This window comes from Callithrix jacchus, chromosome 1 (assembly GCF_049354715.1).
Source record: "Callithrix jacchus isolate 240 chromosome 1, calJac240_pri, whole genome shotgun sequence".
In the NCBI taxonomy this organism is placed as follows: domain Eukaryota; kingdom Metazoa; phylum Chordata; class Mammalia; order Primates; family Cebidae; genus Callithrix; species Callithrix jacchus.
In genome coordinates, this window is record NC_133502.1 from 215,529,865 (window position 1) to 215,544,836 (window position 14,972).

The window sequence follows — 14,972 nt, forward strand, 5'->3', positions numbered from 1 at the left end:
AAATACTGGGTAAAAACGCCCTCAGTTTTCAGGCTCTCAACCCACATTGCCAAGTGAGTTTTTCACATCGCTTCACAAAACACGGTCTCTCCCCACCTTTCTGCATCCAGCACTTGTACTGTGCTCCTGTATTGTGCATTCTGAATATCCCTTATTGATGACATTATTTCTAAGACTTACTCATCCTTTGTGTCTCCTCTTTTGAGAATTTTCTGTCTGTGATTGTTGCCCTGTTATCTTCCTACTGTTTGTCTTGAGCTTTCTATGCTGAGACTTGGCTGGAAAATACTATGTTATTTATTTTATATTCTTCCCATTCTGGTATGTTAAAAAAAAAACAACCTTCTATTTTGTTTAAAATAGTCTTACAGGATAAAAATCTTGGGCTGGGCATGATGGCTCATCCCTGTAATCCCAGCACTTTCGGCGGCCAAGGTGGGTGGATTGCTTGGGCTAAGGGGTTCGAGACCAGCCTGAGCCACATGGTGAAACTCTATCTGTACAAAAAATACAAAACTTAGCTAGGCATGGTGGCACACGCTGTGGTCCCAGCTACTTGGGAGGCTGAGGCAGGAGGACCGTCTAAGCCAGGGAGGCCGAGGTTACAGTGAGCCACTGCACTCCAGCCTGGGCAACAGAGTGAGACACTGTCTAGAAAAAACAGCAGCTTCTCTAGTGACTGTACCTGAATGGCTCTCACGCTACGTGTGCCTTACCAATGATGTCCGTGGTGATGGAGGCTAAGGTGAACAGCGGTGCCACTTTTCTTTCATATATCCGCTTGCCTTGTCCTTTTCCTCCGAATGGGTTGATAAACACCAGCAAATGCTTTGGTCTGCATGCTGCAAGGCAACAACGACACGTACATAACAACAGAAACTTAAAAATCAAAGGTAAGAAGTCTGCTACTGGACAAAAATCAAACCGTGAGGGTGTTAGAATTCTGATTAGTGATATCTGATGTCAAGTGCTTTTAAATCTTTTTTTTTCTTTTGAGGAGGACTTTCGCTCTTGTTACCCAGGCTGGAGTGAGATAGCATGATCTCGGCTCACCGCAACCTCCGCCTCCTGGGTTCAGGCAATTCTCCTGCCTCAGCCTCCTGAGTAGCTGGGATTACAGGCACACGCCACCATGCCCAGCTCATTTTTTGTATTTTTAGTAGAGACGGAGTTTCACCATGTTGACCAGGATGGTCTCGATCTGTTGACCTTGTGATCCACCTGCCTCGGCCTCCCAAAGTGCTGGGATTACAGGCTTGAGCTACTGCACCCGGCCACTTTAAAATGTTAAAAAACAATAACCAAGGGTTTCCTGATCTATGAAAAGGGAAAATCAACAGGCTGTTCAGCTGCGCATGTCGGGTGTGGGAAGTAGAAAACTTCCTCTCCAGAGTTTCCTTTCTTGTTTAAGGAAAATTTGTAAGTGTTAGAAATAATTTAAACAGTTTCTTCAAAAGCCGTCTTGCCTTTTTGCTAGGAGCCCTACCCTATGCGGCTGTACTACTATGTACAGGCACGTAGTACATTCTATGTCCTTGTACTTTAGCCAAGATATCTGTGCTGGATGTGCTCACAGGCATGTCCCAGCTCACAGCCTATGCCCCTTCCTTATTTGGACTTCCTGTTTTGCTCTCCATTGCTTTTACCTGCTAGTTTCAAGTTGCTGGCCAATCAAGTTTTAGTTTAGATTGTGCAGTCTGGCTCCAGCACATGGAAATCAAGACACAGCAGTAAGGACGACCCCAAATGCATAAGAAATAAATATGTCTGCTTTCCTTTGTTCATTTTACCCTTGTGGCAAGATTGCTAGTGGGAGTACCCTTTCTGCAGAAAGTAAGATGAATTGCTTTGCTGAGAAATCCTTTGTCCCAGTACAATTTTTCTTTGTGGCACCAAAAAGAAAAATTTTATACATAACATCGGACATCATGAAAGTCCCACGAACTCAGAATTCCAACAGAGAAGGCTCTCTCTGCTCTGAAGGGTGCACCTCTTGGGGGTGGCAACCTTGTGCTTCTGCAGGTGAAGGACTTAAGTGTGCAGATAGCAGGAAGAAGGAAGCAGACGTAGGGAAGAGTCTTTTTTTTTTTTGAGACGGAGTTTCGCTGTTGTTACCCAGGCTGGAGTGCAATGGCACAATCTCGGCTCACCACAACCTCCGCCTCCTGGGTTCAAGCAATTCTCCTGCCTCAGCCTCCTGAGTAGCTGGGATTACAGGTGCACACCACCATGCCCAGCTAATTTTTGTATTTTTAGTAGAGACGGGGTTTCACCATGTTGGCCAGGATGGTCTTGATCTCTTGACCTCGTGGTCCACCTGCCTCGGCCTCCCAAAGTGCTGGGATTATAGGCGTGAGCCACTGTGCCCGGCCGGGAAGAGTCTGAAGAGAAGCAGACAGGCAGGCATGGAAAGAGGAAGCCACACAGGGAGGTGCTCACAGAGACGGGAAGACAGAAGCCAGTGGCTTCCTTGACCTCATTTCAGTCCCTCCAGGGGCCCCGCCAGACTCCCATGTCTGGGTTTCCTCAGTCACCCCCATTTTCTTACCACAACTTCTACATTTCTGTGTTGGTGGGTTCATGTAAATCTGCTACTTAAAAGAACACATTTAACTAACAAACCAATAAAAGTAACAAGACGGTACCTGCCCAAGAAAACCAAAAACCTAAGTCCATATAAAACCCCAGACACGAATGTTCCTCACAGCATTATTCCCAACAGCCATGAAGCAGGGACGCCCAGATGCCCATCACAAGAAGAACAGAACGAGATGCAGTCCACATATCAACGGAGCATCCTTCACTCATGAAATAAGCACACTGCCGGTGCACAGTCAACATGCATCAATGTGAAAACAGTACACAGAGACTGAAGCCTTCCGCCCAGGAGCACACGTTACACAGTCCCACGTACATGAAGTTGGAGAGCGGGCAAAACAAGACAACAGCAGCCTGGTGGTTTCCTACCTGACGGGGAAAGATCATGAGAACACTCCTGGGGTGACAAAAGCCTTAATGGGCTTGAGTTACAAAGGTATGTGTGTTTTAAAATTCACTGATCAAAACTTAGGATTTCAGCCAGGCACAGTGGCGGATGCCTGTAATCCCAACAGTTTGGGAGGCCGAGGTAGAAGGATTGTATCACCACAGGAGTTCAAGACCAGCCAGGGCAATAAAGACCCTATAAAACAATCAAAAAAGTTAGGCTGGGCTTGGTGGCTCACGCCTGTAATCCCAGCACTTTGGCAGGCTGAGGCAGGCGGATCACTTGAGGTCTGGAGTTCAAGACCAGACTGGGCAACATGGTGAAACCCTGTCTCTACTAACAATACAAAAATTAGCTTGGCCTGGTGGCAAGTGCCTATAATCCCAGCTGCTTGGGAGGCTGAGGCAGGAGAATCACCTGAATCCGGGAGGTGGAGGCTGCAGTGAGCCAAGACTGTGCCACTGCACTCCAGCCTAGGTGACAGAGTGAGTGAAACTCTGTCTCAAAAAAAAAGTTAGCTGGGTGTGGTGGTGTGTGCTTGTAGTCTGATCCACTCTGGAGGCTGAGGTGGGAGAATCACTTGAGCCTGGGAGGTCAAGGCTGCAGTGAGCTATGATCATGCCACTGCACTCTGCACTCCAGCCTGGGCTAAAGAGTGAGACCTCACTCCAGAATCTACAAATATTACAAAGAAAATAAAATAATTTACTAATGAATTCAGGTCAATAAACCCATAAACTTGGATGAAATGGATAAACTCAAAAAACAGAATTTGCCAGAGATATCAGAAGAAACAGAAAATCTAATAGTCTGACAGGTAATAAAGACACCAAGGGTATTAATTAAAACTTCCCACAAAGAAAACTCCAAGCCCAAATGATTTCACAACTGAATTCTTCCAAACTTTTTTTTTTGAGACAGAGTCTTGCTATGTCGCCAGGCGCCAGGCTGGAGTGCAGTGGTGGGATTTCGGCTCGCCGCAATCTCTGCCTCCTGGGTTCAAGTAATTCTCCTGCCTCAGCCTCCTGAGTAGCTGGGATTACAGCCACGTGCCACCGTGCCCAGCTAATTTTTTGTATTTTTAGTAGAGATGGGGTTTCACCATGTTGACCAGGATGGTCTCGATCTCTTGACCTCATGATCCGCCCACCTTGGCCTCCCAAAGTGCTGGCATTACAGGCATGAGCCACTGTGCCCAGCCAAGACCCCATCTCTTAAAAGAAAAAAAAGAGACTGAAAAGGCAAGTTACAGAATGTAATTCATAAATGCAATAAAAGATTCAGATCCACAACATGTAGACAGTTTCTATACATCATTAAGAAAAAGACATAGCCAGCGTGGTGGCTTACACCTATAATCCCAAAACTCTGGGAGGCTGAGGTGGGTGGATCACCTGAGGCCAGGAGCCTGAGACCAGCCTAGTCAACACGGTGAAACCCAGTCTCTACTAAAAATACAAAAATCATCCAGGTATGGTGGCACAAGCCTGTAATCCCAGCTATTCAGGAGGCAGAGGCAGGAGAATCAGCTTGAACCTGGGAGACAGAGGTTGTGGTGAGCCATGATTGTGCCACTGCACTCCAGCCTGGAAAACAGTGAGACCCAATCTCAAAAAGAAAAAAGATATAAGTGACCGGCATAGTGGCTCAAGCCTGTAATCCCAGCACTTTGGCAGGCCAAGGCAAGTGGATCACTTGAGGCCGGGAATTCAAGACCAGCCTGGACAACATGGTGAAAATGCTCCTCTACTAAAAAATACAAAAAATTAGCCAGGCATGGTGGTGCAGGGAGGCTGAGAATTGCTTGAACCTGGAGGCAGAGGTGGCAGTGAGCCAGAATCGTGCAACTGCACTCCAGCCTGGGCAACAGAGTGAGACTCTCTTAAAGAAGAACGAACGAAACAAGGAAAGAAGAAAAGGAAGGAAGGAAGAAGGAAGGAAGGAAGGAAGGAAGGAAGGAAGGAAGGAAGGAAGGAAGGAAGGAAGGAAAATGAAACATCCAAACAGAAAAATGCACAAAAGACTTGAACAGATCCTCACAAAGGGGGATAGCCAATGGCCTATAAACATATGAATGTGTTTCTCAGCCTCATTAACCATCAGGGAATGCAAACTACAACCATAATTCCAGACTACTAACACTCACTGAAGTGTACCGACACTCACCGCCACGGCCGAAGCGTACAGACACTCGCCACCACGGCTGAAATGCAAAGGTGTGGCCAAGATGCGGGGTGGCCAGAACTCCTGCGCCCTGAGGGTGGAATGCAGGCTGGTAGTGTCTGCGGAAGTAAGTCAACACGTGCAACAGACACACACAACCCGGCAACTCCAGTCCCAGGTATGCACCCAGGGGAAATGCAGACATGCCCTGAAATGCCCACAACACTACTGTTGCTAGCCAAACCACCAGCTGCAGGACCGTGGGTGAATAAATGGCCGTGACATTCACATCACAGAATGCCACACGGCCCAGAGAAGAACAAACTATAGCCCCACGCAACAGTGTGGAAACTTCACAAGTGCAGCGTTGAGCCGAAAGCCAGGCAGAAAAAGGTTCCTAGTGTATGATTTGGTTTATGTTAAGTACAACCTAGTTGCTTAGAGGTCATGGCAGTCATTCTCCTTTGGGGAGTAATGACCACAGGGACATGGTGGGGGACCTGGGGCTGGCAATATTCCGCTCCTTTATCTGGGTGCTGGTTACACAAGTGTGCTCAGCGTGAAAATTCACCCAGTGCACACTCAGAACGAGATCCTCTGTGTCTGTGACATGCCAATCGAACACTAACACAGCCTGTAACCCAGCACTTTGGGAGGCCGAGGCGGGTGGATCACTTAAGGTCAGGAGCTTGAGATCAGTCTGGCAAACATGGTGAAACCCCCGTCTACAAAAAAATACAAAAATGAGCTGGGTGGGGTAGCCGGTGCCTGTAATCCCAGCTATTCAGGAGGCCGAGGCAGGAGAATCACTTGAACCTGGGGTGGAGTTTGCAGTCAGCAGAGATCACTCCACTGCACTCCAGCCTGGGTGATGGAGTGAGACCATCTCAGAAAACAAAAAGAAAACAAACAAAAAAAATCCCACTAAAACAGATAAGTTTAGAAATTAAAATTGTAGAGTAGCTGAAACAATAGAATCAAACACAATTTTCAGATACAAGTGAACTATATCAGATGCACAACTCTGTGGGTTTTTCTCCTTTGGGGAGAATTTTTTCTCCCCAAATACTGCCAGCCCCAGGTCCCCCACCATGTCCCTGTGGTCATTACTCCCCAAAGGAGAAATGAAAATGAACCCACTTTCCTCACTGGGAGGCAGGGTTCAGAGGACTTTCTCTTGGAGTCTGCAATTGTACGATTAAATCTGGAGTCTGAGCACCCAAAGTCTCACGAAAGCAGGTTTGGGCCAGGTGCAGTGACTCACACCTGTAATCCCAGCACTTGTGGAGGCCAAGGCGGGTGGATCACCTGAGATCAGGAGTTCAAGCCCAGTCTGGCCAAGATGGTGAAAACCTGTCTCTAAAAAATACAAAAATTAGCCAGATGCGGTGGTGCCATGCCTACAATCCCAGCTACTCAGGAGGCGGAGGCAGGAGAATCGCTTGAACCTGGGAGGTGGAGGCTGCAGTGAGCTGAGATCACGCCACTGCCCTCGAGCTGGTGACAGAGTAAGACTCCATGTCAAAGAAAAAAAGAAAAGAAAACAGGTTGGATGGGAGGAAAGGGAAGGAGAGAGCAGGACGGACAGAAAGGGGAGTTGAGAGACCAATGGGGGTGAGGAAGGTGGGAGAAACAGACATACTTTTCTGAACACCCTAGTGTGGAACGACACACACATGAACAGGGCTTGTGGTGGTTTTAGATACGAGGACTGTCAGGATGAGCCCGTCACGACAACAGGTGGTGGAGGCCAGGTCCCCCGGGATTAAACAGGGAAGTGTGGAAGTGCAGGTCCTCCCGCCCCGGTGGTAATCAAGAGAAGGGCTCTTTCAAACAAGGATGCTTCTCTCAGGCAGATATATGGGAATGTCTCCTTTTAATAAACTGAAATTCGCTTTCTTCATGTGGGTGCCAAATTCATTCAAATATATAAAACTAACCTAAAGGCATGCCAATTTCTATTCCACCGGTGAAGCCTAGCCTGGGTTGGCAAGACTGTGTATTGGGTGAGCTCCGTGGCTCACACCTGTCATCCCAGCACTTTGGGAGGCTGAAATGGGACAATCACCTGAGCCCAATAGTTCGAGATCAGCCTGGGCAATATGCAAAACCCGCCTCTACAAAAAAAGGCAAAAACATTAGCCAGGCATGGTCATGCACACCTGTAGTCCCAGCTACTCAGGAGACGAAGGTGGGAGGATCACTTAGCCCGGGAGGTGGATGTTGCAGTGAGCTGAGATCACGGCACTGCACTCCAGCCTGGGCAACAGAGGAAACCCTGTCTCAAAAAAAAAATTGTCTTAAGGTTGTATGTTTTGAAACAACATGAAATAGTGTGATGAAGACAAAATGAATAAACATCTACTGCGTGTGTGTGCGCGTGTGTGTGCGTGCACGCGTGTGTGTGTACCACATTTTCCTTTTTTTAAACTTTTAAGTTCACAAGTACCTGTGCAAGTTCGTTACATAGATAACTGCGTGGCCTGGGGGTTTAACGTACGTATTATGCCTCTACCCATTCTACCACTTTTCAGGGGAGACAGTCTTATTACTCAGCATGCAGTAACTAACCCACCAGGCTGCAGCCTCCTATGATGTTTCAGATGTGGACACACCCCTGGCCAGGCACAGTGGTTCATGCCTGTAATCCCAGCACTCTAGGAGGCCAAGGTGGGCAGATCACCTAAGGTCAGGAGTTCGAGACTAGCATGGCCAACTTGGTGAAATGTCGTCTCTATTAAAAATACAAAAATTAGGCATGGTGGCGTGTGCCTGTAGTCTCAGCTCCTCGGGAGGCTAGGGCAGAAGAATCACTTGAACCCAGGAGGTGGAGGTTGCAGTGAGCCAAGATCATGCCACTACACTCCAGCCTGGGCAACAGAGCAAGACTCCGTCTCAAAAAAACAAGAAAAAGATTTTTTAACAAAGATGCTGATACATCCCAGACAGATATGAGGTATATTCCTCCATGTGCCCAGTTTATTTCCCACATTCCCTTTGAATGTAAAAGCTCTTACCATCCTGACTCCCAGAAAGAGAAATTGAGGCTCAGAAGGGTAAGTGACCTACCCCCATGCCTCCTGGCTAGTGAGCAGGGGGCTGGACTCCATGCCAGGGTCCAGGCTGTGGAGCCCACGCTCTTTGCACTTACTGGGCTGGTGCGCTAATGAGAAATTAAGTCAGCCTGACTCATCATGTCCAGCTGGGGTATGGCCAGCAGCATGAAGGCAGAGACATCAGGAAGATCACCCAATCGGCCATCCCGCCTCTCAGTCCAAACACACACATACTCAGCTTCTTCAGCATCTCCCGAAGGGTCTGCAGCCACAGGTGACAGAGCTGCTCCTCTGGGCACCAGAAAGTCACCTGTGCCCACTTCCAGCGGTGCCGTCTTGCTCTCTTTACACAGTGAACTGCACAGAAGCAAACACGCTCGTTAGTGCAAGCTTTGCACTGTCACTGAGTACACCTCGAGCAAATACCCACCAAATGCACCTAATTACGGGTTCCTAACTCGGATTTCCCAGGGGTTCTCTTTCCTTCTAACTAGTTAGTAACTACTGAGGTATATCAGCGAAACATCCTCTCTTTCAAACCTTTTAAGTCACATAAAGAAAATAAGAGAAAAGGGCCAGGCACGGTGGCTCACGCCTGTAATCCTAGCACTTTGTGAGGCTGAGGTGGGCGGATCACAAGGTCGGGAGATCGAGACCATCCTGGCTAACATGGTGAAACCCCATCTCTACTAAAAATATAAAAATAAGCCAGGCGTCACGGCGCATGCCTGTAATCCCAGCTACTCAGGAGGCGGAGACGGGAGAATTATTTCAACCCGGGAGGTGGAGGTTGCAGTGAGCTGGGATAGTGCCAGTGCACTCCAGCCTGGGCAACAAGAACTAAACTTTGTCTCAAACAAAAAAAAAAGGGAAAAGACCATTAACGAAAACATTAACAAAAGTAGCCTTTGGAAAAAGACATTAGGAAGATTTCATAAAGATAAATCAGTGCACTGAGCTTGTTAAGCAAGTGACAAAAAAGTTGCGTCTCGTGTAATCTACACAGAATTAATGAAGACTGTGGGAGAAGACATTTAGGCTCTGTCACCTGTAAAAGCGTAAGGCTTTTCCATTTTCTGCCATTTTCCACTGCTGTGATGCTTCCCGTGAACGTCTGTTTCCTCAATGGCAATGATCTCAGATACAGGCACAGAGCAGGCATCTGTAAAAACACCACATCTTTCTGTCGATGAGTTCGTCAGAATCCATGCAGGTAAAAGAAGTCCAACTCCAAAAACCTGAGAACGTTCTGCTTTAATATTCTCATTAGAAATCCAGGCTGGGTGTGGTGGTGTGCACCTGTAATCCCAGCACTTTGGGGGCTGAGGAGGGGGGATTGCTGGAGCTCAGGAGTTGCAGTGAGCTATGATGGCGCCTCTGCACTCCAGCCCACGCAACAGAGCAAGACCCCGTCTCCAAAAATAAGAAAAATGAAAAAATGAAAAATCCCAAAATAAAAACACGGTTATACATCCCTCTTAAACTCCAAGCCAAGTCACTATGGGCAGCTCAATGTTACCAGAGAATGGGGTGTTTTATTCAGCAGAGTCACCAAATGGAAGCTGCGATTTTGCACACGATTTGCTCAGCCATTCAGGCAGCAAATGCTGGCTGTTCTGGGCCAGCTACCGTGTTAAATTCGGGGAGACATGCTCAAGTCACGGCCTCTGTCTGCAGGACAGTGTCTGGTTTGGAAATCCAAGTGGGAAGGAGACACGGGACAGGACCCGGGACAGCTGGAACCACGGAGCGTGCAAGTGAGGCAGAGCCCCAAGTGTGGCGGGACTGGAGTGGGTTAGGGGAGGAGAAAGCGGGGACTTGCAGGGACTCAGGGGATGATAGCACTGGCCATGCTCCCTCCTGGGAACCAGGAAGGGCCTGAGCCACCTAGGGCGTGTTCGTTTGGTGGGCAGCTGTAATTACAGAAAGTTCTGGGCTGGGAGCGGAGCCGTGGGAGGACACGGGTAACCGAAGCCAAGGGCCAGCAAGAACCTGCCCGGGAGAGCATAGGATCGAAGACAGCAAAGCCACATCTGAGCAAGCTGGCTTCCAAAAGCTTATTCTAGAACTACTGTTAGGGAGGAATGATATATTCCTACACAGAAGAACCTTATGATTTGTGGTTAGCTTCCTAGGTTGGCTATAAAACCTGCAATATAGCTAAAATACTGTATTTCTGCCGGAGCTAAATGCAATAAAAAATATTGCTATAACATTTGTAGTAATTTTGCATCATTTTAAAAGTTGCTGCTCCTGGAAATCAAGTCAGAGGAATCCAGGAGGGCAGTGTCCGAACTGGGCTTTTGAACACTGCAGAAGCCTTGAAAGGCCAGTAGTGGGCCCTCCTGACTCCTCTGACGTGGAGCAGACTTGTTGGGGGGGCGGTACGGAGGAAGTCTGGCAGGAGGGGCGGAGGTCTCGGGAGCTGCCTGTGCAGCCTGCTCCTGGGTACAGGATGTGAGGTCATAGGATGTGAGGTTCAGAGTGACTCTCAGGACCCCCACCTTCCAGTTGCCCCCACCTGGGCCACGCTCCTGGCTTCCCATCTTTTTTTTTTAGATGGAGTTTTGCTCCTGTTGCCCAGGCTGGAGTGCAATGGCACGCTCTCGGCTCACTGCAACCTCCACCTCCCCATTCAAGTGATTTTCCCGCTTCAGACTCCCAAGGAGCTGAGACTATAGGTGCCCACCACCATGCCCAGCTAATTTCAACAGAGACAGGGTTTTGCCATGTTAGCCAGGCTAGTCTTGAACTCTTGACCTGAGGTGATCTGCCCACCTCAGCCTCCCAAAGTGTTACAGGTGTGAACCACGTGCCCAGCCTTCCCGTCTTGCCCTCGTGGCCGTGACTCCAGAACACAATTTCCACCACTTCTTCTGCCCTCCCTAGGACCCTGGGCCCGGATGCTCCAGGCCCCTCCCTCCCCACTCTGCAGCTCGGCATCCACACAGGCTCCCTGGGCATCCTGGACACCCGCAGGTGGACCAGCTTCCATGTCTCCGCTGCCAGCCTTCCAATGCAGCCCTTCTCATCTGGCACGGCTCGCCTCCTTAACCATCCCCTATTTCTTGAGGTGCTGGCCTTGCCCTCCTGGTCCTGCAGGTATGTGACCATGGCACTCAAACCTCGTGACTGCACCTGATGCCCTGGTGTCCTCTTCCTGCGAGACAAAGCTAATGCCAGGCCTCTGCAGCTCCGGGACCTAGCACGGGCCAGGCTCGGGGCACGGTTCTATGACCCAGATGGTTGAGTCAGGGATCCACCACTGACGGATATGACTGTGCACACCTCGATCTTCCTAGACTGCTGAGAGCAGACCTCAGGACCTCCCCGTGCCTGCGGTTAACAACGACCGTGGCTGTCTAACAAGAAGCCATGGTCCGAGAGTCAGCGGTCAGGTCAGTCCCCAGCATCTGGTCGACTGGTTTAGGAAGCTGCACCACACCCAGCACAGAAAAGTATGAATGACTCCAGGACAGTCACCTGAGCCTACAGGTCACTAACTTCCAGCCTCGCACATTCCGTCTGACAGACTCCAAGAGCCCATGATGGGACTCAGCATGCTGACCAGGCTGCAGGCCATGCCATGCCAGGGGTGACAGCCCGAGGCCACGCAGTCCACGCGGGTCCTGCCGGAAGGAGCGACACGGGTACTGGGGCAGGGAGGTGGTGGGGACAGCCTCATCGTCAGGGTCAGGGTTCAGATGGTTCCCCTCAAGTGGAGGAAGGTATCTTGGGGCAGGAGATGGGAAGAGGCAGAGGCCGCTGTGGGGGAGACAGTGAGTGGCTGCGAAGCGGGCAGCCATTCTGGGCAGAGGGACGACGGATCCCACTTGGGGACGATTCTGAATCAAACTACAAGTGTTCGGGACAGGGCAAGAGACTGAACAGACTAAGGACGCCCTGGGGCGAATCCAGCACCTTCTGCCACACTGGACCTGCAGCAAGGTGGACCTGCTCCTCAGGTGAGAGAAAAAGACAAAGATGCCAGCAGGGGACATCAGTTTACACACACGTTCCTGTTACACACAGATTAATGAATGGCATTATTGTCTCTAAAAAGGGACAGAAAAGTTAACAGAGGAATAAAATTCAATGTTGTCTGCACGGCTTTACTGAGGAACGTCAAGAAGAGAGGATGGGCACCGTGGCTCACGCCTGTGATCCCAGCACTCGGGGAGGCCAAGGCAGGTGGATCACTTTAGGTCAGGAGTTCGAGACCAGCCTGGCCAACATGGTGAAACCCTGTCTCTACTGAAAATACAAAAATTAGCCAGGTGTGGAGGCAAGCTACTCAGGAGGCTGAGGCAGGAGAGCTGGTTGAACACAGGAGGTGGAGGTTGCAGTGAGCCATTTCCACTTAATGAAGAGTAAACACATTTTCTCTTCCTACGGTTTTCTTTTTTTTTTTTTGAGACGGAGTTTCGCTCTTGTTACCCAGGCTGGAGTGCAATGGCGCGATCTCAGCTCACCGCAACCTCCGCGTCCTGGGTTCAGGCAACTCTCCTGCCTCAGCCTCCTGAGTAGCTGGGATTACAGGCATGTGCCACCATGCCCAGCTAATTTTTTGTATTTTTAGTAGAGACGGGGTTTCACCATGTTGACCATGATGCTCTCGATCTCTTGACCTCGTGATCCACCCGCCTCGGCCTCCCAAAGTACTGGGATTACAGGCTTGAGCCAACACGCCCAGCCCCTACGGTTTTCTTAATCATGTTTTCTTTTGTCTACTTTATTGTAATAATATAGTATATAATTCAGGCCACATAAGAAATGTGTTCACCGGCTATTTATATTATCAGCAAGGCGTCCAGTCAATGGTAGGCTAATAGGAGTTACATGCTGGGGGGGGTGAAAGTTTCCACTACGCAGGGCTGGGGCGCTGACCCCCACATTGTTCAGGGGTCCGCTGTACTGGGTACGGCTCAGGACAAGGGCTTCCTCCTCACTCAGGAGACCTGGAGTGGCGTGGCCAGGGCAGGAACGCATGACCCAGGTCTCGACGTGGGCATGGACTTGGCGTGGCTTCAGCCTCCATCCGGCTGCTGCGTTACTGTGGGTACCCACGGAGCCTGGAGCATGGCTGTCATGCCGGTGGAACAATGAACCCCACAGAGGTTTTAGGAGCTGGAATAAGATAAGAAGTGAAGACGTTTCAAGCTCAAAAATGTCCGATACATGGTAGCTTCCTTTCTTGTCAGAAAGGCTGGGCTGGAGATGGAGGCTCTGCCTCCCTCAGGCAGACGACGGTCCCCGTGTTAAGCTGAGGACTCCACAGAGCGAGCCGCCCCAGCCTGCGGCACTCACCCCTTCTCCCGCTCTCCTCACCTCGGCGTGTCACGGCACTAACCCCTAGTCTTTAAAACTCTGATTTCTAATTAGGAGACAAAGAATGGGGCCAAGATTCTGAGCAAACAGACAGCAGCTCCCTGCAGGGGCTCAGGAAATGCTCACCAGCGCCCAGCGTTTGGAGAGCTGGCACCCGCTCCCCTGACGGCAGGTCATGCGGAGGGCGGGGGGCCACCGGGGACTGGCACACAGTTCTGGAGGACGAGGACGGTCCTCTAGAGGCAGAAGAGCCGCCCTCCGAGGGTCAGTCTCAATGTGCCGCCTCCCGGTGGCATCCCCGCACAGCACATGGTGTACAGACACGCCACAGCATCCTCGGGAGAAAACACACCAGACCCGGGTGGACAGATGCTGTGGAACGTCTTGCAAAGGGCAGAAGGTGGGGATCTGCAGCACTTTCATATTCTTTTGTGGACACAGATAAATTCTCCTGTGCGAGAGGTCCACATGAGGTGAGCTCTCCAGTAAAGGCAACAAGCTAATGGCCATCACATTCCAGAAAAATCAAACGTCACGCCAGTGAGTGAGCCTGGCCCCCTAGGTCTCTGGTGGCTCGCGTGTTTGCTGGCTCCCCCTCTCCAAAGCGCTGCAGCATTTGCCGCAGTCTGGCCGATGCACGCTGACTTCCAGCATCTTCTTTTTCAGTTCTGTTCTCTGTTTTTTAGTGCTTGCTGTGATCCGCTGAAACTAAATGTATTTCATGCTCGTGACTCACAGATGAAAACAGTCCCTGCTGACAATCAGCTTTGACGCTACAAGTTCCTGGATTCAACTGAGCCACAGGCAGTGGCCTCCCGTCCAGCAGGAGGGTTCACGGGTTTCCCGTGTGTCACAGGAGCACCGAGCGTCTGCCAGTGACCCTGGTGCAGGTGTGTGAGCACGCTCACGGCAGGGCAGGGTCAAGGTGGCGGCACACGCCGCTCCGGGTCCCGCACGGCCATCGGGAGGGCCCAGGTGTCTTTCGCCTCTTCGGGATATGCAATGAGAACAAGAGCAAGTTCACAACCAAGGGCGCAGCTGTCCCCAGGATCTTCACTAACGCAAGCTGCCACGTGAGCGCCGGCAGAGGGGACGGGGTGAGAGAGCAGGCTGCTGCCCGCTGTGCCCACTGGGGCAGTGCGAAGTGCGGCACGTAAGTCTGTGGCTCACACCCACACACACTGTGGGGGATGCTGAGGCCCAGAAGTGGCACGGGCCACATTGATCTCCACATGCCTGGCCTGCTTACAGTCCGAGCAGCAGGGGCTACCCTGGAGAACACCCAAGAGACCCCAGTGGCTGAGAGTCCTGATTCCCCCTGCAGTTACATGCGACGCAAATGCGTTTCCCTGGCAACCCTGCTCAATAAACACAAGCCGGGTGAACATCTGACCTTCATTAAAAATTAAAGTGAGTGCTTGCCTATGCCAAGGAAGACC

General features: G+C 50.4%; 1 protein-coding gene across 8 annotated transcripts in view; it reads right to left on the reverse strand.

Moving 5' to 3' along the window:
- CERK (ceramide kinase) overlaps positions 1–14,972 on the reverse strand; it is a 65,513-nt gene that overhangs the window by 36,554 nt on the left and 13,987 nt on the right. For 6 of the 8 annotated variants that reach the window (XM_078343866.1, XM_078343872.1, XM_035273631.3 and 3 more), the window contains exons 2-4: positions 9,254–9,367; positions 8,440–8,562; positions 717–842 (exon numbers count right to left, since the gene is read on the reverse strand). In XM_078343866.1, the coding sequence (XP_078199992.1) occupies positions 717–842; positions 8,440–8,562; positions 9,254–9,278 (274 nt within the window). In that variant the 5' untranslated portion in view covers positions 9,279–9,367. The remainder of the gene's footprint in view (positions 1–716; positions 843–8,439; positions 8,563–9,253; positions 9,368–14,972) is intronic. The other 2 variants (XM_035273650.3, XM_035273665.3) reach the window with 1 other exon arrangement.